Below are 21,599 nucleotides of genomic sequence, written 5' to 3'. Positions count from 1 at the left end.
GGGGGCGCAGGGTCCGGAGGCAGAGGAGCTGCCCGAAGCCCAAGCGCTACCGGCTTCACGGTTTGCTGGGCAGCCTCCAGACCCTGCACCCCCGGCTGGGCGCTTCCCCTCCCGGGCTCCAGCTGCGCTGGGGAAGCGCCGGCCGGGGGCGCAGGGTCTGGAGGCTGCCCGGCAAACCGTGAAGCCAGTAGCGCTCCGGCAGCCCTTTCCGCGTGGCTGGGAGTGGGAGGGGGCAGAGTTAGGGCGGGGTTGGGGCGGAGTTGGGGCCGGGCTGGAGGCGGGGAAATGGGCAGGGCCAGGGCCCGTGGAGGGTCCTCTTTTTTTATTTAATAGATATGGTAACCCTATGTTTGACAACACCACGAGGACTTCTCAGAGAAATACAACCACTGCAGTGAACGAAATCAAAAGAACTGTCTTCTTTCATTTCATAAACAAAGTATAAATTTGCACAAATATAGAGGCTAGAAGTGTTTGGTCAGACAGCTTGAAAGATCCATGTAAGTTTGGCAGTCTGACCCGGAAGCAGAAAAGAAGCCATATGAATTAGGTTACCAACCATGTTGCATGAATAGTAATTTACAAATAGCCAATACTCATTGCAACAGTTGTGGCAAACACATTGTTAGAAATGAGTAGGTGAAATATGCTTAAATAAACCATTAATTAAGTAAGCCCGGATCAATCAAGTTAATTAAAAAATTGACATCTGTTTCCCAATAATTTAGAAACAGGATAAGCGGCTAAATTTATTGAATTAATTGTTCATTACAAATAGTTTGGCCATTTTTAGTTACTGGTACAAGGCTTGTACGTGCTAGCAATTTAGACATGCTTTGTTGTCTGGATCATTAACAATTTGGTGAATCCTTGGTAAATCTTTTATATTATCTAAATTCTAAATATAATATTAGAGTAGTCTCTGAAGTTCCATTTAGCAATTAAGATGTATGTTTTAAGATTCCAAGAATGGGAAGCATAAGCAAAAGGCTTTTACAATCGCTTCTGCCAGTATTAGGGTGAATTAATCACGAACACTAACAGTGTTCTTCTGAGGTTGCCGTTGCACATGCAGCAGATGTTTCCAACGTTTGTACATGCAGGCCAGGTGATATGCATCACTTTGGTTTTAAATATCCTGGTAACCAAATCATTCTTCAAGTAAACCGCTGACTGTAAAGTGTAGTAGTTAAAAGGTTTTTCATTAAAAACAAACCGTTGCTTAGACTGAAACTCAGATTTGGACTCACTTGATTTTGATGATATCCATGCCGGTCAAAGTGAGACTAACGTGATCTCCTGCTGCAGCCCAATCAACTGGTTCATCATGCAGTGTGATTCCTGGAAATGAGTAAGAACAGAACCTCACAGTGAAGTACCTAGGTTCTGAGCTACAAACAAACAGTTCTGTTTGGGCCATTTGTGCTTCATCAACCATTACTCATCAGTTTTCAATATGAATGGGCTGAGAGTAAAAGCTTTTGACTAAAAGCACAGAGGAAACAAATTTTTTTTGTCAGGACTTATCGCTCTCACTCCACCCTGTATATTAATATGGCTTTGTCTAAGTCATGGGAGTGGATCTGCTGCTAGTCACACAGCGCAGATGATGCGGTCTCGAAAATACTACTGTGCACTAATACCACAGTGCTTGCCCCACCCATCCTCTGATGCACATGCATATTTTACACTGCCTTTCATGTTCCTTAATAGTTCTAGTGGCAACTTTCATTTACCCTAAGTGGGTTAGCGCTCTCTCTCTCTCCGTCATAGAAGAATGCAACAAATGACTTTGGGTTGCAGCATCATGTTATCTGTTAGAAAGCATTTAAATAAGTATTCTATTCTGTTTGTGATGTATACACTCCTGGGTGTAGACCAGTGGTCTCCAACCTTTTTACACCCAAGATCACTTTTTGAATCTAAGGGCAACCCAGGATCTACCCTTCCTCTTCCCTGAGGCCCGCTCTTTTTCCAAAGCCCCGCCCACTCCAATCCCCCCTCCGTCACTCATTTTCCCACATCCTCACTCACTTTCACCAGGTTCGGGTAGGGGGCTGGGGTTTGGGAGGGGGTGAGGGGTGCAAGCTCTAGGAGGGAGTTTGGGTGCAGGAGAGGGCTCTGGGCTGAGGCAGAGTGATGGGGTAAGGGAGGGGGTGCAGGGTGCTGGCTCTCGGAGGGGGCTCTGGGATGGGGCTTGAGGTGTAGGGGTAGGTTCAGGGTGAAGAAGGGGGTATGGGTTACTGACTCCGGAAGGGGGCTCAGGATAGGGCTTGGGGTACAGGAGGGGGTATGGGGTGCTGGCTCTGGGAGGGGGCTCAGGGATGAGGGTTGGGGTGTGGCCTCCTGCTGGGCAGTACTTACCTCTGGCAGCTCCCAGGCAGTGGCAGGTGCAGCAAGGCTAAGGCAGGCTCCCTGCCTACCCTGGTCCCACACCGCTTCTGGAAGGGGCCAACGTACCCCTGTAGCCCCCAGGGGAGAGGCGGGAGCATGTGGCTCCGCGTGCAACCCCTCTCTGCAAGCACTGCCCTCGCAGCTCTCCCGGCCAATGGGAGCTGCAGGGGCGGTGCTTGCAGGCAGGAGCAGCATGTGGAGGGAGATCCCTGCCCTCCCCTTCCCCAAAGGCGGGGGCGGAGCTGCACTGGCCACTTCCGGGAGTGGCATGGGAGCGGGGTAGGCAGGGAGTCTGCCTTAGCAGCAGCCACACTGCACAACCGGAGATCGTGATCGACTGGGAGATCCTCTAGGATTGACCAGGTCGATCGTGATCAACCAGTTGGTGACCACTGGTGTAGACTTATGGGTGAGAATAAAAAATTCATCATGACTTTTAAATAAATTATATTGATCAGAAGAAAGATAAGTGTTAGCAAATTTTTCATTTTATAAATACTGCACACATCCACAGACCTAGGTCTGTTTCACTGCAGATCACAACAATTTAAACAAAAAACATTTCATGTTAACATGTACCAAACTGTATTTCTTAGTTTGCAAATCTGTCCAGAATAGGCATATAGTGTCATTCAAACTCAAGCATGTAAATGTCATGAGGAACTTCTTTGTTAAGCCATGTTGATAATTACTTCACCTACAGGTGGCACTCCCATACACGGATAAATGAAGTTCAGACTTTTCTTTCGGTTAGAAGTGATAAGCTAGTAGCATACAAGTTAGCATACCTCAAGTTTGTATCGAAATATAAATATATTAAATTATTTTCTCCTCCTTACATGTAAGCATTTAATAAATGGCTCCATCCTCAGCTACATTTGAGCCACTGTGTAATGCTCCAGCCCCAGATGGATCTTCCCAACATAGGATGGGAGATCCTCAGATGACGTAAACCTCTCATAGTAGTTTCTGTGCTACCTCCTCCTCTCCTGCAACCTGTGTAGGAAAGTGGCCAGGGCATCCCCGCACTTAGCTAGCATATAGCACACTCTGACTGCTGTAACTTTCCCTTGGACTCTAAGTTGCACTAGGAACCAGAGCAACAGAGTACACTGGAGAAAAGACACATGTAAACATATGTTTTAAACCACTGTTATTTTTCATCTAGTTTAAATATACATAGTAAGGCATATCTATGCACTTTACTACTGCAAACTGCATGAAGATTTTGTTGATTTTGTTCCAACACATAATAGTGTCATGTTTTTCACTTCTGTTCCATGTAATGGAGAAGTATTTGCACCTTAACGTTTTTAAATGTACCAGCCATTACTTTGCATATTAATATGAGTGCACAAGTATTTTGAATTTTTCTTCATGAGGGCTAAATTGTTCAGTCATTCGCCAGTGATACAAAACAAATAATAAATTTAGCATCAACTCTTCCATATGACCAAATCAGAAAAATGGGTTTTAAATTTCACCCAACGTTGAATACTATACACTTAATTGTTGACACAAATAGATATTCAGCAATTTTCCTCAGTTATGCAACTTTTTGCCAACATCAGAAAAATACACCGAAACAAAACTTATTTTCAACACAAATTCATTCTCTCTTCCATTTGTTGATACAGGAATTAAGAAAATTGTGAAAAAATAAAATTAAATGCTGAAAACTTATCTGGCATATTTTGAAAGGAAAATATGATTTAATACTCTTTTGTTCCTTGAAATTTTTAAGACTGCAGAAATATATTTGCAATTCTCCACTGAGCTCCTGGGATCCAGTTGGGCTGCTAAATGTCTCCATCCCCAGCAAGGAATGTCTTACAGCACAACAGGATATAAAACACTTCAGAAGTTAAGATTTACCAGCAAGGGCTGTTTAAAACCCACACAAAAATAGCAATGCTCATAAGTAAATCTGACTACTAATGATTTTTTGTGTTTCATACATTTTATAGCTATTAACTGTGGAACGCTCATATTTTCACTGAAAAAATCATGAGGCTTACAAATTTGGAATAACTAGCACTGTAAAAAAGATGAAAAACCAAATGAACTTTCACATATCTTTCAAAGACAGATATTTATACCGTCGCATCTAAAATTCGTTTATGCTTTCACATGTTATGTTTGACAGTTAGTATCAGTTTGACAACCTGTTACCATTTCAGTAACTGTTTCTAGACCAGTATTGACCTGAAAGTAAACAAGCTTTTGAATACTTTACCTTTTGCAGTGCAAGTTTCATTGGGAGGCATAGCCAGAAGTCGGTCTCCAGTCTGAATATAGCCTGCTTCTATTTTACCAGTCACACAAAATCCTGATCCTTGGTCTGTAATAAGCATGTTAATCATTTAAAACAATAAAATAATTAACTATATGGTAAGGTGCATTTTTATATACAATTAACCCATTAGCAATGTAGACAGATTTTAATGTGATAAAAAGCATTTTTCTCAGCTGAGTCAGTATTCATTACTTGTAAAGTCACCAGTTTTACATCATACTGAAAACAAACCATTAATTCCAAAACCCTTTGATCTGATATTTTTCTTAACTAAGGGCAGAAACCCTGTACTTTAAAAGTCATGTGGTTGCACAAAAATCCAGTTTTTAGCTTTTTGATAGAAGAATTAGATCATTAGCCCATTTGATTTTAAGCAGCCCAAACACTATTTACAGATAAAAATATTTACTGAGACACCTTAATAAACCCTCATGCATGTTTATTGTCCAATGAACCAGAAATTCTGGATTGGCATATTTATACTCTCAGAAAGTCAGCTAAAGATTGGTTTGCTACCCAAACTTACCACAATAATGGTGGATGAGTGTAGCGTTTTTTATGAATAAAGTAGTATTGTATTTACAAAGAATATTTCTCATTTTGAAAGTCTATATACTGGTGGGTACATTTCTAGTCATATGAACGTTCACATGGGTTATTTATTAAAAAGTAAGCGGTATGCTACTGTTCTTGCTCTTACTGGTACACTTGAAGCAAAGTTCTTTCTCCCAAACTATGGAGACTGCATATATGCAGGTATGTTTGGTTTCAGACAAATGTCTTTTTAAACAAAGTTTTTAAAGTTTCAGTGTGCATATGGAAACATTTCTTTTATGTATGTATGCTATATTCATCAGGGGGCATAGAATAACATTTCCTCCTTTCCTACTCATTGCCATTACTATACAGTGCTCCAGCATATGTACCTAGAGAAGCATTACCAGATGTGCCAATGGGCCATTTTTCCTTCCATTAGAGCAAACTTATGGATGAATTACTGTGTTGGTCAAATGATAAAAAACATATAACACCCCAAAAGTGTGGAAAGTGAGAGGACTGTGTAGGTTAGGAAAAAAAACTAAAATCAAAAACTATGAGCCCAAATTTCAAAGTTGGATGTGTTCAAAACTAGCCTTGTAGGCAAAAGTGTGATCTGTATGTGCAACTATAATAATATTTACTATTTAAACAACAGACTCTATATCTGTAAACAGGGACATACTTCCCATAACCACCACCAAAAATAAATTTGGCAACTGCAGATTTTTATAGAGTAGGCTTACTGAAATTATTCATTTTACTTCATTAGTATATCTGTAAAACTAAGCTCAGTGCAAAATTAGTTATTGCAAATAATAAAGCCTTTAATCATAAAGGTTCTCAATGAGCTTTACATACTATATACATAAAGCAACACTGTAATGACATTTACTCTGGTATGCACCACTCAGTACAGTCATGGTGGTGGCACTGGAAATTGTGGCCAAGGTACTGGGACAAACCCTTATCTAGTGTTACAGTATTTAACATGAGATCCTCAACGTTCCTGCAGAGCTGAAAGGTACTAAGTTTCTTAAGGTCTCTTTGAAAAAGACTCATTCCCAATCTGCATGGACTGCATTTTTCTACCATTACCAATATTTGAACCTGGTTCCATTTTCACTGGCTTTTTAAACCTGATGTTCAGATTACTATACTATCACTCTAATTCCAAGTATGTACACACTATACAAACAATATGATAAATTCTTAAAGTTTCAACAGTAAAACAATATAATTTATGATGTAGCAATAAATTAATGGTTACTATATCAGGTTGGATATTAAATCTCAGATAACGGTGTCACTTAGTTATGATCTCAACGAATAAGAACTGGATTGGAAGCCAGGACCCCCGATTTCTATTCCCCATTCTGCAACCAACTCATTGTATGACCATGAGCAAGTCACAATCTTTTACCTCAGTTTCTCTACCAGTAAAATGTGAATACATACAATAATAAACATGCTTTGCACACAGAAAAGAAGTATATTAGTTGAACAAACGTCTCATTACACTTATTTTATTGTCAGATTTTTAACAGGAATAAGAAATATGATTTTAAAATAATTTAAAATTATTTCATAATATATACATACACACACATTATGTGTGTGAGTGTGACAGAGAGAGATTTATTTACATCTTCAAAATGATTGGTCAAATAAAATGTATACACAGTAAAACCAACCTTTAAAAACGTCAGATACGCATAATCTAAACGGTTTATCCACTGATCTCTGTGGTGGCTTGAAAGAATCTGAAAAAAAAATTGATACCACCTTGAGATTTCCTGTATTTAGTAATCAAAATGACCATCTCACAATTTCTCACCTAAGTAATCAACTATATTGCATTGTATTTCTCACCCCCCCACTTCCCTCCCCAAAAAAGAACATTTTTGACATAAACAAAATTACAATGTACCAAATAAATATTAAATCAAGAAGAATGGCACACTCACCAATTTGTTCTAACAAACATTTTCCCTTATACCATTCAGTGAGTTCACTTGATTGACAGCTTGTGACTAGATTTTCACCACCAAGACCACTTGTAGGGATATAAGCTACATCGGACTCCTAATTAAGAAAACAAAACAAAAACAAAAAAATCCTCTAAAATAAATATATAGTGTATCTCTAAAATGGTACCTTCATAAAAAGCAGCAGCAAAGAGCACATTTTCAATATTATAACTGTTTTTAAGTTTATGGACACTTTGCTTACTATTCCACATTTCCCTTGAATGAAAAAGAAAATATTTTTCCCGATAAGATAATACTTATCCTCTATTAAGATCAACACTCAATTTATTCAAAATTTGAAGGCCTTTTTGGCTGATCCAGCTTCCTTCTATTTACTGTACATCAAAGCAATGAGACAAACACAGAAATATAGGTTACATGTCAAGGCTGCAACTTTATTAACTGTAATCAACAACTGAACTCAGCGAAGAACCCCTAAACCTATCCCTCAACTGGCAGGAATATTCCAGGGCAGGCTGCTAGTTTGCCACAATGGCATAGATTCACAGATTCCAATACCAGAAGGGACAACTGTGCTCATCCAGTGTGACCTTCTGTATAACACAGCCGACAGAACTTCCCCAAAGTAATTCCTAGAGCATATCTTTTAGAAACACATCCAATCTTGATTTAAAAATGGTCAGTAATGGAGAATCTTATTACAGCTCCTGGTAAATTGTTCCAACAGTTATTCACCTTCACTGTTAAAAATGTACACCTTACTTACAGTATGAATTTGTCTAGTTTCAACTTCCAGCCATTGGATTATATTATACCTTTCTCTGCTAGAATGAAGAGCCCATTATTAACTATCTGTTCTCATGCAGGTACTTATAGATTCTAAGCAAATCACCCCTTACCCTTTTCTTTGTTAAGCTAAATAGACTGAGCTCTTTGAGCCTATCACTATAAGGCATCTTATAATCCTTTAATAATTTCTTTTGACTCTTCTCTGAACCCCCTCCAATTTATCAACATCCTTCTTGAATTGTGGGCACCAGAAATGGACACAGTATTCCAGCAGCGGTCACACCAGTGCCAAATACAGAGGTACAATAACCTTTCTACTCCTATTTGAGGTTCCCCTGTTTATGCATCCCAAGATCACATTAACCCTTTTGGCCACAACATCGCACCAGAAGCTAATGTTCAGATAATTATTCGCCATGACCCCCAAATATTTTTCAGCGTTCTGCAAGAGGAGGTGCGGAATGTCCGGGACAGGGATCATTGAGCACGATGAGAGCTGTGACAGGTAAGTCTGTCTCGGCCAAACAGGAGCAATCAGAATGACGTAAGGTACCTCTTTCGGGAAGCCCGACAAATGAAGCCACAACGTTCGTCGCATCACCGCAGCCATGGAGATGGACTTAGCTGCCATGTCGAGTGCAGACTGCAGCAATGTCTTTGCCACTAATTGATCCTCCTGGATAATGGCATTAAATTGGTCGAGATATGCTTCTGGCATCTTTTCAATAAAGTCATTGAGTTTTAAGTAATTTATGTAATCATATTTCGCTGTGAGGGCCTAGTAGTTGGCGATATAAAATTGTAGAGTGGCTCAGGAGTATGCTTGTCTACCAAAAAGGTCAAGACGCTTACAATCCCTATCCTAGGGAGTAGCCCTTGACTGGTGGTGTCAGCTCCAGGAGTTTACAGCGTCCACAATGATGGGGTTGAGTGGCAAATGGGAGGATAGGAATTCATATTCCTTAGCAGGGACATAGTATTTTTTGTCCGCTCACTTGCAAGTTGGCACCACTGATTCCGGGTTCTGCCACGCAATCTTTGCCGGGTCTAAAATGGCCTTATTAATCAGGAGGGTGATCTTTGAGGAGGAGGTATAGTGGAGGATTTCAAGGATTTGATGGTAGGTGTCCTTGACTTCCTCCAATGGTATCTAGAGAGTGTCTGCCGCTTTATTTGCCAGCTCCTGGAACGGTTGAAAGTCGTCTGCCAGAGATGGTGGAGGAGGCATGACGGCTTCACCTAGAGAAGGGGGAGAACATGGTTCTCGGTACCGGCTTCCTGTTCCTCAATATCTTGAAGCAGTTCTGAAGCTCTGGATGCTGTGGTCAAGGAGGTATGTCTCGAGGGCTCTCAGGCAAGGCTTGAAGACTGAGGGGCATGCTGGCAATGCACCACCCCAGGGTCCCAATATGGCCATTGGGTTGGTGGTGGCGCCCATGGGTGGCCGTATCAAGATGGTGTGGGGAGGGGCATCTGCGGGTATATCCATGGGCTCTGGTGGTATTGAGTACCATATGGAGCTTGGGAGGAGTACTGAAACACTGCCTCCTCTGGCTCATTGTCTGAACCCTCACTAGAGGGCAGAGGGCAAGGTATGGCAGTGGGGATACTTTCAGTGTTTGATGCAGAGGTCTCAGTACCGAGAGAAGGGGAATCTGGTGCATTCAGCATGCAAGGGTCTCTGGAATGGCTGGAGTCCGCTGATACTGATCATCCCAGCATCGGTGGTGGATGGGGATCTTGCCCACACTGGTCGCTCCAGTACCAGGCAAGCCATCATTGGCATCTTTTTAGAGGAGTGTTTACTCCTGTCCTTCAGTGCCAATGACTCGGTACCCGGGTCCATCAGGTCCGTGGGCCTGTCAGTAGTACTGGTTGCTGCTGGCCTCCGTGAGGCATGGGTATCTTTGGTACCAAGACCATGAGATGGTTTCGGTGCCGAAGATACCGAGCGTTATGGTGATCGTTTATGGCTATCTCAGGACTCACTGTGGGGACATCCCTCTCTCTTCTTAGATCATTTACGAGAGGGGTCCACAGCCTGTTTCCTCGACCCACAGCCCTTAGACATAGAAGGCTGTGGGGAAGACTCATGTCTACCAGGCAACCGTGGTGGGAGAGCTGCCTCCATGAAGACGATCTTCTGGCAGACCTCTCTGTCTTTGTGAGCCAGATTTGTTGACAAAGACCTCACATTTGTTGTATGAGGCAGGGAATGCACTGAGAGTGCTTTTCCGCAATCGGGATTACCTCTTTATTAGTGAGGCATTTTTTGAAGACCGGCATACCGGGCACACCCCATCAGAAGGGTCCCCGACAGGGGAGAAAAAGCAAGAAAGAAATTAAAGTATTTTTCCCTCCTTCCAATAAAATAAGAAAGAAGACGACTACAACTAGAACTAGGAGACTAACTATAGGTATGTAAAATAAAACAATAATCTTAATGGACTGCTAATGGCTCCGCCTCTAGCCAGGGGCTGTTGAGAAGGAACTGAGGGGGTTAGCCTGCATGCGCTGACTAGCGCAGCATGAGGAGATACAGCACATGTGCAGGCCTAATGGACTTTGCTACCAAAATTCTCTGATCAGCAGCACAGGGACGCAAGCACACCTACAGTGGAGCACCGATAGGGACACTACGCAAAGACGAAACCTCACTGCTTAAGACATTAATGCATATACCCCTGGACAGATAATGCAATATCCTGGGTAAACCTTACAGAATTTAAGCTAAACCGTACTGAATTAAATTCAATACCTTTGTGGGCAATTGTATTAACAATGTAATTACTTATATGTTTTTGCGAGATTGTATGTAATGGCTCTAGGAGACGGGGGCATGCAATTGAAATTCCCCTGGTTAGCAGCCTCTCAAAGCTTTATTCTGGTGAAAGGAACCATTGTCTGGTTGATTACCTAGTCACAGTTTCTTCAAAGGTTCAAACTGGATTCTCAAGAGACCAGCAGAAAAAGAAAGGAGGTTAGGATAAATAATCTGGTGGTGAACTGATTCAGGGCTTTTATTCCAATCCAGTAAATGGTCAGGACCTCCGGTCCACAGAAGGCCCCAATCCTTAGGAAAGGGTTGGAAAGATTTTGGCTACTTAGGCCCCATAAGACTGTGTTCTTGTTCAGAGCAATGGGTGTGGTGAACTTGAAACCACAGGAAATCCTCTGGGCAGGGATCTGAAGGACTTCTCTTTATGTTGGAAGGGGTGATCTTTGGTAAGCTTATTAGCATGCATGTGGGCTCTTTTATTGTTTTTAATGTTTTCTCTGGAGTGCTTTTGCCTTAAGAATAAAATAGGCTTGATTAGAAAGAACTGTATGGTGATTTATAACTGGGGCAAATACATTGTGTACAGTCTCTGGGGAGAGAAGCAAAGCATGCCCTGCTTAGGCAGACTGTCTTTTGCTGGGAATAACACAGGGAAAGCAGGAAACTTGTCGGTCTGGAATACCCTGGTCAGATGGGAGCGAGATGGGGGTCTCTACCCAAGAAAGGCACCAGCTGCAGAGCCAGAAGCCTGAAAGTGGGTGGTCTTGCTGGACCATAGAAGGGAAATATAGGTGCAGTTGCCCTGAACTGTGACACTGTAACAGGGTCATCCAAATCTCCATCAATATACAAGGCAGTTGGTAAAGGGTGCTAATTAACTGAGTAGAGATACAGCTGAGGGGCTAACTGGGTCGAAGGAATCACAGAAACTGTGACTATATAAGCAGACAGAAAGGAAGTGCTATGGAGGAGAGTAGGGAGTCTGAAGGAAGGTGGGACTGGCTGCTGCTAATCCTGTACCCTTCCCCAGAAGCAAGTGGAGGAAGCTGGCCACTCTCTGTGAAAAATATGTAAACATCACTCCCGGCCGTGGCCTACTGAAAGGATGTAATAAAGTACGGGGTGGTTAAGAACAGCTGGAGCAGTTACTGAGGCAGGAAAAGACTCTCAGGAGACCCCATGACACCTCCCACCCCATCATGCATGACAATGTCAGGACCAAAGCCTGCTTCCTTCTCAAATGTGAAGGGTCCCAAAATTGCACTTGCTAACTCACAATCTGTACTATCTTGCAACAGTCTACAGTAACTCCCCTAAACAAGACTTCTTGGATACCAGAAGGAAGATGTATAAAAAGTAGAAAGTGGTTTGTCAATTCTGTCTTGATGAAAACATCCCTTCCAGACTCCAAAGAAGGCAACTAGCCACAATTCTGGCATCCCAGGAGATCTAAAGGAAGAGGAGGCTGGGACTGCTGGAAGGGCACCAAACACTCGCTGTCCACACCTGACACTGCCTAAGTACCCACTAGTAGGGCAAGTGGGGTACAATTCAGACTCTGCTATGTTCCATGAACCCGCTAATGGGTTCAGCACAGGGGGCACAGCAAAAACCCAGACCTTGCTGATATGCCCAGGCAAAACTGATAAAAACTCATCCCACCTTGCCCCAGTGTACCTGCAAGGTGTGAACAAAGTGACAAAGACCTGTGAAGGTATAAGGGATGGTATACCCCTCGGTTCAGAGGCTGGTGGCTGGCTAATTAAACCCTACCCATTGCACCTGGAAAAAGACTGGCAACTGTCTGACTCACTCTCACACACACACACACACACACACACACACACACACACAACTGTGAACCGTTGATCCTGCTTTTCATTAAGCAGGCTTGAAATAAAAATCCCACAGCAATGAATATGACTGAAAACTATCCTCCCTGGATTTTGTGAGGACCCTAGGAAGGATTTTCCCAGAGAAGGAGCTGGCTCTGCAGGCACAAGCCTGGATCCACCTGGAAGAGGGTGCTGTATGGGAGGCCCCAATCCTTTACAAATCTCATAATCTTAAATTTACTTTACCTTAAAGCCAGCTTGTTTAAGAAACTGGCCAAGTTTACTGGTAATTTCCTGAAATCTCTCCTGTTGCCAATTGACCTAAAATAAAAACATATTTTGATAAAAAATACTGGATTTTAGCATATTCTTCTATACAAATTACATTGACCTCTTATACTGTACTGTGCCTAAGATCTTCTACGAAAACTTCAGTTCAAAGATTAAGCCTAATGAATAAAATGTTCATAATGTTTCTTCCATATTTTGAGAAAGATAGCATAGAGCACACTATGAAAGAAGATGAATTGAGAGCCTTATTTCTACAACGTAGTATGCACCTGAATTCAATGGGGCTGCGTATAAGGCACAGAAATTTGCACATCTGGAACAAGTTGTAGGGTAAATTTGCAGTTCTACTTCATGTCTAAGATACTGTAAATTAACTTGTTCATGAACGGTACCCCTGATTTTGCTTTTTAATTCACACAGGTATAAAGGCAAAACAAAAGCAGACTCAAAAAGGATTTCTCTTAGATTAAACGTACTTAGCAATAAATTAAAACTAAAATGTAAAATAAGGGTAATATTAAATAAACAGCATGTTTTGAGCAAATGCAGCAGCATGCCTTACAAGTGACTCAGTGGCACCCCAGGAGGCTCTCAACTGTCATCAGGGTGACAATCCCCATGACAGAAGTTTACCCCAGTAAATTTCAGCAGGATTAATTACAGAATACCCTCTGGGGAGATTAAAAAAAAATACAAAGGGGAGTTACGTGTCCAACTCCCATTGACTTTCAATGGGAATTTAGCACCTAACTACCCCTTGTTGCTTTTGAAAATCTCCCCCTTCCTGGTCGATATGCTGAGTTCATAGGTTTCAGAAGAATGTTTTCTTTCTGAACACAGACATTATGAGAGCTGGTAACTGTGTAAAAAATGAGGGAAGGACAAACCTTCTGGCCTCAGAACACAGATTCCCTTAATTTAGGGCACACAGGAAGGGACACACGACTGTTCACTAAAGAAAACTATTAAGCAAGTACCTGGTCCATTTTATTGACTGCAACTGCCAGTTGTGTTACTCCAAGAGAGCGAACCAATAACCCATGTTCTCGAGTCTGTCCACCAGTCTCGAACCCTGCTTCAAACTCCCCCCTGCTGGCATCCACAACCAAGATAGCCACATCAGCCTAGGTAAGAAAAAAGATGGTTAGGAAAATAATTTCTACAAGAGGAATGGATTATGGATAAATATGGTCCTGACTGGTCACACAAAAACACATCTTAACCTTCTATGTTCACCAAGAGAATATCAGCATGACTTCAGTTGAGTGAGGATTGATTTCTAGATCACTAATGTGCACAGGGAAACAATGAGACATGTACACCACAGTATGATTAAATATAGAGACAGCAACTTTATTAAAACTATTAATCAGCTGGAGCTACTATTAAAACTACCTGACAGAGCTGTTCCAATGTGGATTTCAAATGGGCATCAAAGGGCCTGGGTTCTACTAACCTGAGAATGGGTATGAGGGCAACGCCTTCTCTGTGCTCTCAGGCCTGCCCAGGAACCCTGGGTCCAAGCCAGAGTCCCAATTCATGCCCTTTCTCCACACAAGTGATAAGAGGGATAAGATGAGGTGAGTTGAGCCACACACCAACTAACACAGAGACATATCATACCTCATCACTCTGTAATGTCATGCCAATGCCTAAGCACCCCTTAGGTTACAGGGAACTCACATCAGATTCTCGTTTAACCAACCAACCAAGCACACCTCGAAACTGCCAAAGCTGCAACAAATAAAATTTAACCCTCCAAATATCTACAGTTGCCCTAAAAAAAAAATTACTCTTGGGGCTGAAAAATGCATAAACTATTTTATTAGCACTGTGTACTGTAAGACAGATCACGGCCTTTGATAGGGCTGCTTTGCATTTTGCAGAACAGCAGTTGGGGATTCCCTCAGAATGGCAAAACTCCCAATTACTGTAGAGCCATCAAAGTCTGTTCTACACCACCTCTTTACAAACATGTCCTCATAGTGCTGGGAGCATGGCAATAGCAGACCTCCAGAAATCTCCGACAGCAGAATATCACTCAAGCTTCTAATTACATTAAAGGCTAGAACGGCCCCTGGCAGCCCTAAGGATGGAGGGAATGTAGAGGAGGATTAAAGATTCCGCTGTCCCACCTAATCTTCACCTGCAGACCAAACCTCTGGTGCATTTGAAGATCTGGACTTGCATATTCTCACCATGTTACTTACTTGTACAGTCACCAATATGAATCAATAATTGAAATAGAATTAAAGAAAACAGTACAGTTAAGTGCAGCATTTTTCAGAATTTCTGAGATTAAAGATCCCCTTTTCTACTTAAAAAAAAAAAAAAAAAAAAAATCATGGACATTCTGTAACATGCATAAGCATCCACACCATAAAAAACCCCACATGTCATCAGATCTGCCATAGACCTGTTATATGATTTTGGGCAACTCAATCTCAGTGTGCCACAATTTCTCCATTTGAAAAATTATAATATCATCCACCTTTGTGATGCACTTTGAGACCTTACATAAGGCTCTCTCTATATCAGTAGGGAGTAAGACTCATAACAAATATGACTAGGGAATTACTTTTCAAACAAATATATAGTAATGAAATTACAGCCAAAATTTGCTTCTTGCCTGTCACTGAAACTTTGGCAATTATGTCCGCACAACAGTTTACTCAGACTTTCCTGCAGGCCATTATAGTGTCAGTTTCTAAGGTCAACTAACTGGCAAAAATGTAAAATGGACATTGTAAAATAGGAATTATTTCTAATATGAAAAAAGACATTACAACACATTTTAACTTCAAACATTCGAACCAGTAACAGGAATATGGACTGTATCGTGCACAGCAGAAGCAGCAGCTCAAAACAGTACTTTGTGCGAACCAAAACTGACTATCCTGACTTCTCTGTATGTAAATTATCAATTCTGTTAATAGCTGGTTTTTAAATTTAAATCCATGCTTTTAAAGAAAAAGATTATCACATACATTTAAATGTATATAGCCACATATATAGCTTTGTTAATCTCTCTCATTCAATTTATTTAAAAAAAATCTGTACAAAAGCTGTAGCTGCCCTTACTCTCAATCTTACAACATAAACACACACCGCAACACTGAAAAACCAAACATTCACAAAGGAACAAATTTAATTCAGCCCAGGCAGCCAGCAAGAAAAGCTTCCCTCCATTCCTCCTCATTCTGAGAACATACCCTCAAATCCTCTCCAAAAAACCCTATTGAATTGATGGTAGCTTTTGAAGCATGCCTGGTAGGTCATCAAATTCAGGCTATTTCAGACCACACTGCAGAGCAAGTTCCAGAGTCCCAAGACTCTCACACAGAATACCCTGCTGGCAATCCCCTTCATTTCATAACAGGGGAAAATCCAGCTCAAGCACCTCTGCAAGATTGCAACTGTCGCAGTACGTCAAGTGGTGATCTCTCTGGCAGGCAGGTCTCAGCCATTCAGGGCTTTAACATGAAACTTCACCCGGAGACCAACAGAAAGCAAATGCAAATCCCAGAGCACTAGTGTCATGTGCTTCCAGCAAGATGGCCCAGTAAGCTAGCCAATGCAATCTGCACCAGCTTCAGTCTCCTGAATGTCTTCACCTGTATACCCACATAGTATGTTATCTGCTGTTTTCACTCAAAGCTTCTTACAACACGTTACCCTATAAAACTTTTTCAGCACTACCCGTTGAGCAGTACATACATTCAAGTTTGAATATTTAAAGTTAAGCTGCTCTTGAAGTTATCCTAGTGCAATAAAGTATTCAAAGTAGTTCATTAATAAACGTGAAAACCTTTTACCTCAATATAGTCGACTAACCTAAAATACTGCCTTTAAAATTTCCAGAAAAGAATGTCAGCTTTCAGTTTAGAAAAAGCATAAGATATTTCAGTTTCCAAGACTCCTTTCCTTCCTGAAATAAAGACTTATTTTCCCCATATTTTTTCTACAGGTTAGGAAGCACAAAATAAATTTACATTTATGATATTTTGAACAGAACAGAATAAGATTAACTGATAATATGCAGTATATAAACTCTGTTAAAGATTCTACTACTTTTTTTTATTTAAAGGTTAGATTCAAATAAAGTAGAATACTAAATTATAAAACATCACATTATATTTGATAGGTGCAGTTAAGAAATGTTTGCTACCTGTGCAGCTCCTGTGATCATATTTGGGATGAAATCTTTATGGCCCGGAGCATCCATCAATGTAATAACTTTAGTCTTTGTCTCAAATTTGGTCATACCCACATCCATTGTTACTCCCCTTAAATAAAACACACATGTAATACACCATTACAACTGCTTCCAAAGTTCTCCACACAAAGTTACTAGACTTAACAAATCAGAACACTGTGGCTGCTATTTGATTTAACCAGTACTAAATTTTGGCCAATTTAATAAGTCTATTTGTGGCACTGACTTTCCCTTTCATTGGAGAAACTATCCATCTGCATCAGAATTTCATCTTAAAGAAGTTAAGAAAGCATATGTTGCTGAGAGAAGTTTTACTCTTCTTCCCCTTTATATGCGGCTTTGATATGTATAAAGATATTCAAATCTAATTCTGCTATGCCAGGCAGGAGGGGAGAGGTATAGTCAGCCAAAAAATGCGGATAGGAAAAGTACAGGCAAACGGTTGACGTCCTAGAGGCTGACAATATGACAGTTGTATACAATAATGGATTATGTCCTCGAATCAAAGAACAAGTAGCAAAGTTCAGAATTAACTACTAAAGCGCAAAGCAGCTATCACATTTTGTAAGTCAGTATTTTGAAGTTCTCTACCCCTGAAAAAATAGGCAGCAGCAGCAGCAAGAGCACAACCAAGAAAAAATTACTACGTATACAACTATAGGAATAAGATTATATTTTTTGTAAATGTCCCCCTCATTCACATATGCCTGTTATAATTCAGAAAGGGCAGAATATTTCTGGACTCAATTCTAAATTTGACTAAATAGCACCCGTGGGAAATTGCCTTGGCCCATCCATTTTTTAATCATGACACCAAATGACAGCAAAGAACTATTTAAATATTTGAGGAGAGCTTCAGAACACTTTCGTTTTAAAATATTGGCTTGAGAGTGCAGAAGGATGAGGGAAAAATCATTCAAGAAGTTCTTAGCCTGTTTTGAGGGTGGAAATTATCTAAGTTTCCCTTAAAACATGGAATAAATCTTTTATTTACAGAAATAAAGGCAAAAAGACATTGCTTCCATTATATACGTCCTGATGTTTAATAACACTTTCGTTTTAAGGCAACATTTAGAAATATTTTATTAACAGACGGCCAAATTCTATTTTCAAGGTTTTAAACTTTGAGACAAAAACCATTTTTCACATTTTTGTCTGCAACACTGATTTTTGGTTGACTGGTTTTTTTGACCTTTTCACACACAAGCCTGTATTGAACATATGTACGGGAAGACTGGCAAATGCAGAAGTTTAGTTATAGGTACGAACACTGTACAAGTTCAGTTCTCTTTTATTTTTTAAAAAGCTAGTCTCTCTGCAGCCCACTCCACTCCCCATTCCTCTGCATCTGTTTACATTTTCAAGGTTATCTATGCAACCAGAGGAGCTTTAATACCATGATACCATGGGTGATGAGCATGACATAAAAATACAATTACATTAGATAAACAAATTTCTCTCTGTGGTTTTAAATGAAACCTAAGATACTGGTGAATACCACAAAAACTGTGGTAAGATATTAATTCTACAGTTTAGTTCATGTTTTTCTGAACACAGGTCATTGTCCACAGATCCAATTTATACAGTTTTAAAAAGCCATTTTATGAATTTTTTAGATTATCCACATCACTTCCTCCTCATGTATTTTCTCACTGTAATACAATTTAAAATGCATTACACAGAAAAAGTATTTACACATTTTATTTCAATGTAATATGTTACTGGCAGGGACTTTTCAAAAATAGTTCTAATATTAATTTAATGAGTCAGATATAATAGACCAAAAATGTCACCTTCCTTAAACTCCTCACATGTGCTGGTGCCTTGATCAAACAAATTCTATCAACTCCTCATACTGAGGATTTTAACCAAAAAAAACAAAACAAAAAACAAAACAAAAACAAACAAACAAAAAAACAAAAAAAACACACCCAACTTCTCAATGATATTCCATTTCCACAAGAAAAGACACTGACTTTTCTTTCAATGGTGTAAATCTATGTACACAGAGGATGAAATATTTCCTACCAAACATTTTACTCTTCAAACATTTAATGTAGTAGCACATAGCTAAATTAGTAGAATGACATTTAGTAACACATTACAATCAGAGAGAACATTAGTTCACACTAGAAGATAACTTGCCTACCTTTCTCTTTCTTCCCCAGTTTCATCCAAGACCCATGCATAAGCAAATGAAGCTTTGCCAGCCTTTTTGGATTCCTGCTCGTATTTGTGCATAGTTCGTTTGTTCACGTTGCCCAGAAGGTAGAGTAAATGACCCATTAGAGTACTTTTACCTGCATCAACATGTCCTAAGAAGGGAAGTAAGCATTAGACTACTATTACTAATTTACACATTTTAAACTTCACAATACAGCTGGAAAAGAAACACAGTGGCAGACAGGGGAATCTAATGCCCTGAAGTTTTGTTTCATGTTCATGCAATTCACAGAGTCTGACATCATACATAGTAGCGGACAGAGAGAGAGGTTTTCTAGAGAGAAGAAATGGGTGAAGTTTGACAATGACCTCTGTTCTGCCAAACTCGTTAAAAAAAAAAAAGCTAAAAAAATGAGTCTTTAAAAGTATATTTTATTTTGACAAGACGAGGATGGGGGATAGGCAGAAGGCCTAGTTAGTATTTTAGTCCATGCAGGTTAAAAGTGGCTCCCGCCACAGAGGAAGGGTAAAGCAGATGGGTTTTTAGTGCAATCTGAGATGTTTCCTTTCCTAAACGGAGGAGTGTCTTGCTTCTGCATCACTCCCAGACTCAACAAGCAAACATTTCTGGCCCAAAATGTATTCAATTTGGAATTAAAATAAAGAAAAAAGGGTATTACCTATTACCACTAAATTCAGCAGCTGTTTTCCTCCTTGCCTCTTCTCCAGCTCTGCTTTCACATCTATTTGTTGTCTTGTCTTGCTAGACTTTTTCACTGGAGTAGGTACTGTACTCTGCTCTTCTGGAATCTGAATTGTTTGGGATGGAAGAGCTGATTTAGAGACCAACTCAACTACTCCAGAAGTGACACAGGAATCTTCAGATGATGGTCTTTTTTGAGGTGTATTAGCACTATGGCCATTCTCTTCAGCAATCACACTAGGGAAAGCAAAGAGAAAACAAAGATTTATAGGGAATGTCACTGAAGCCCTACACAGCATCAGAGAACAAAGGGAGTTTATCTTTAGGTAGAGTCCAACCCTTCAAATTAAGAATCTCTGATAAGTAGTTAGAGACTATTAAAATGGAAGTGAAACAACTGGACACAAACGACAGATACAGGCTCTGAATATCCTGCCTGAAAAGCAGTCTAAACAAAAGCAAAATAAGAAAGCATCCCATGTACTATTTGAAATTCAGGTAAGACAAAAACCTTCTTCCTCATGGCCACTTCTTTTGATGGGGAGGGAAGAGACAGTTATGAGAAGTGACTAATGAGGGGTTGTCTTTGCTGCAGAGATAACTTGGACTCTTACCCAGAGGTTGTTCCTAACCTGGCTCCATACACAAGAACCTCTCACTCAACTGTGGTGGTATTTTACAAACAGCTTAGCTGACTAGTCCTCGGGGATAGGTTAAAGCCTGAATGCTGCTTATACTTGGGCTGATAATGCACCCAATTTGTTGCATGCATGCAGGCTAAACCACTTGAGTGCTAGTTGTTCTCCAATGCCTTCCCAAAAGTCAGCATGGTTGCCATGTTTATGGAGAGTTGTGTTGGAGAAGGTAGGTTTAATTAAAAAAAAAAAAGGAGGAGGAAGGATGGTCTTATGATTAAGGCAATGGCCTAGGATTCAGGACATCTGCGGGATGGGGTGTCTTCCCAACTCTACCACAGATCTTCTGTGTGACCCTGGTTACATCATTTCCTCTCTCTCTGACTCAGTGCCACAACTGTAAAATAAGACTAACAATCCCTAATTCACAGATGTGTCATAAGGATAAATTCATTAATTAGAGTTGCTCAGATAGTTATGATGATGTCCACCACAGAAAAGCTAAACACAGTAAACAAAAACTGAAGACTGAAAAATTTCCCATGCTGGATTATACACAAAGCTTCAGAAAAATCTACTGATTCAGTCTCTGTGCATATAAGCTGCCTGGTGAACAAGGATGGGATCAATGACCCCCAACTGGGCTTAAAAGAGGACACCTGAGCCCAAGAGGGGACAGAGAGCTGGCAGAGTCAGGAAAAGGACAGGTGAGAGCTGCCTGAAGAAGAGAGGAGAGACCCAGGAGCAGCAGCAGCAGAGAGCTGATACAGTAAGCAACTGGGAAGAGCAAAAGGTCGATGGTGAGGACTGGTCAGAGCTGGGGAACCACTGGTAAGTTAAAGGAGAGCTTGGGGATCAGCCCTTATAAAGAAGGGGAAGAACCAGCCTGGTTAAGAGAAGCTGAGCCCAGTACAAGAGGGTTGATACTGAAGGACAGATCCAAGGAGCAGGGGTAGGACTCACAGGCAAA

General features: G+C 40.7%; 1 protein-coding gene across 2 annotated transcripts in view; it reads right to left on the bottom strand.

Moving 5' to 3' along the window:
* The window catches only part of HBS1L (HBS1 like translational GTPase), a 104,699-nt gene that overhangs the window by 8,111 nt on the left and 74,989 nt on the right, over nucleotides 1–21,599 (bottom strand). For both annotated transcript variants that reach the window (XM_034765605.1, XM_034765607.1), the window contains 9 exons: nucleotides 19,972–20,231; nucleotides 19,278–19,443; nucleotides 17,081–17,198; nucleotides 13,890–14,036; nucleotides 12,868–12,942; nucleotides 7,195–7,312; nucleotides 6,922–6,990; nucleotides 4,631–4,735; nucleotides 1,251–1,341 (listed from right to left, as the gene is read on the bottom strand). In XM_034765605.1, coding sequence (XP_034621496.1) covers nucleotides 1,251–1,341; nucleotides 4,631–4,735; nucleotides 6,922–6,990; nucleotides 7,195–7,312; nucleotides 12,868–12,942; nucleotides 13,890–14,036; nucleotides 17,081–17,198; nucleotides 19,278–19,443; nucleotides 19,972–20,231 — 1,149 coding nt within the window. The remainder of the gene's footprint in view (nucleotides 1–1,250; nucleotides 1,342–4,630; nucleotides 4,736–6,921; nucleotides 6,991–7,194; nucleotides 7,313–12,867; nucleotides 12,943–13,889; nucleotides 14,037–17,080; nucleotides 17,199–19,277; nucleotides 19,444–19,971; nucleotides 20,232–21,599) is intronic.

The sequence above is a fragment of the Trachemys scripta genome, chromosome 3 (genome assembly GCF_013100865.1).
Source record: "Trachemys scripta elegans isolate TJP31775 chromosome 3, CAS_Tse_1.0, whole genome shotgun sequence".
NCBI classification, from domain to species: Eukaryota; Metazoa; Chordata; order Testudines; family Emydidae; genus Trachemys; species Trachemys scripta.
The sequence above is the reverse complement of the archived record's forward strand: the minus strand, read 5'-3'. Positions and strand labels throughout refer to the sequence as shown.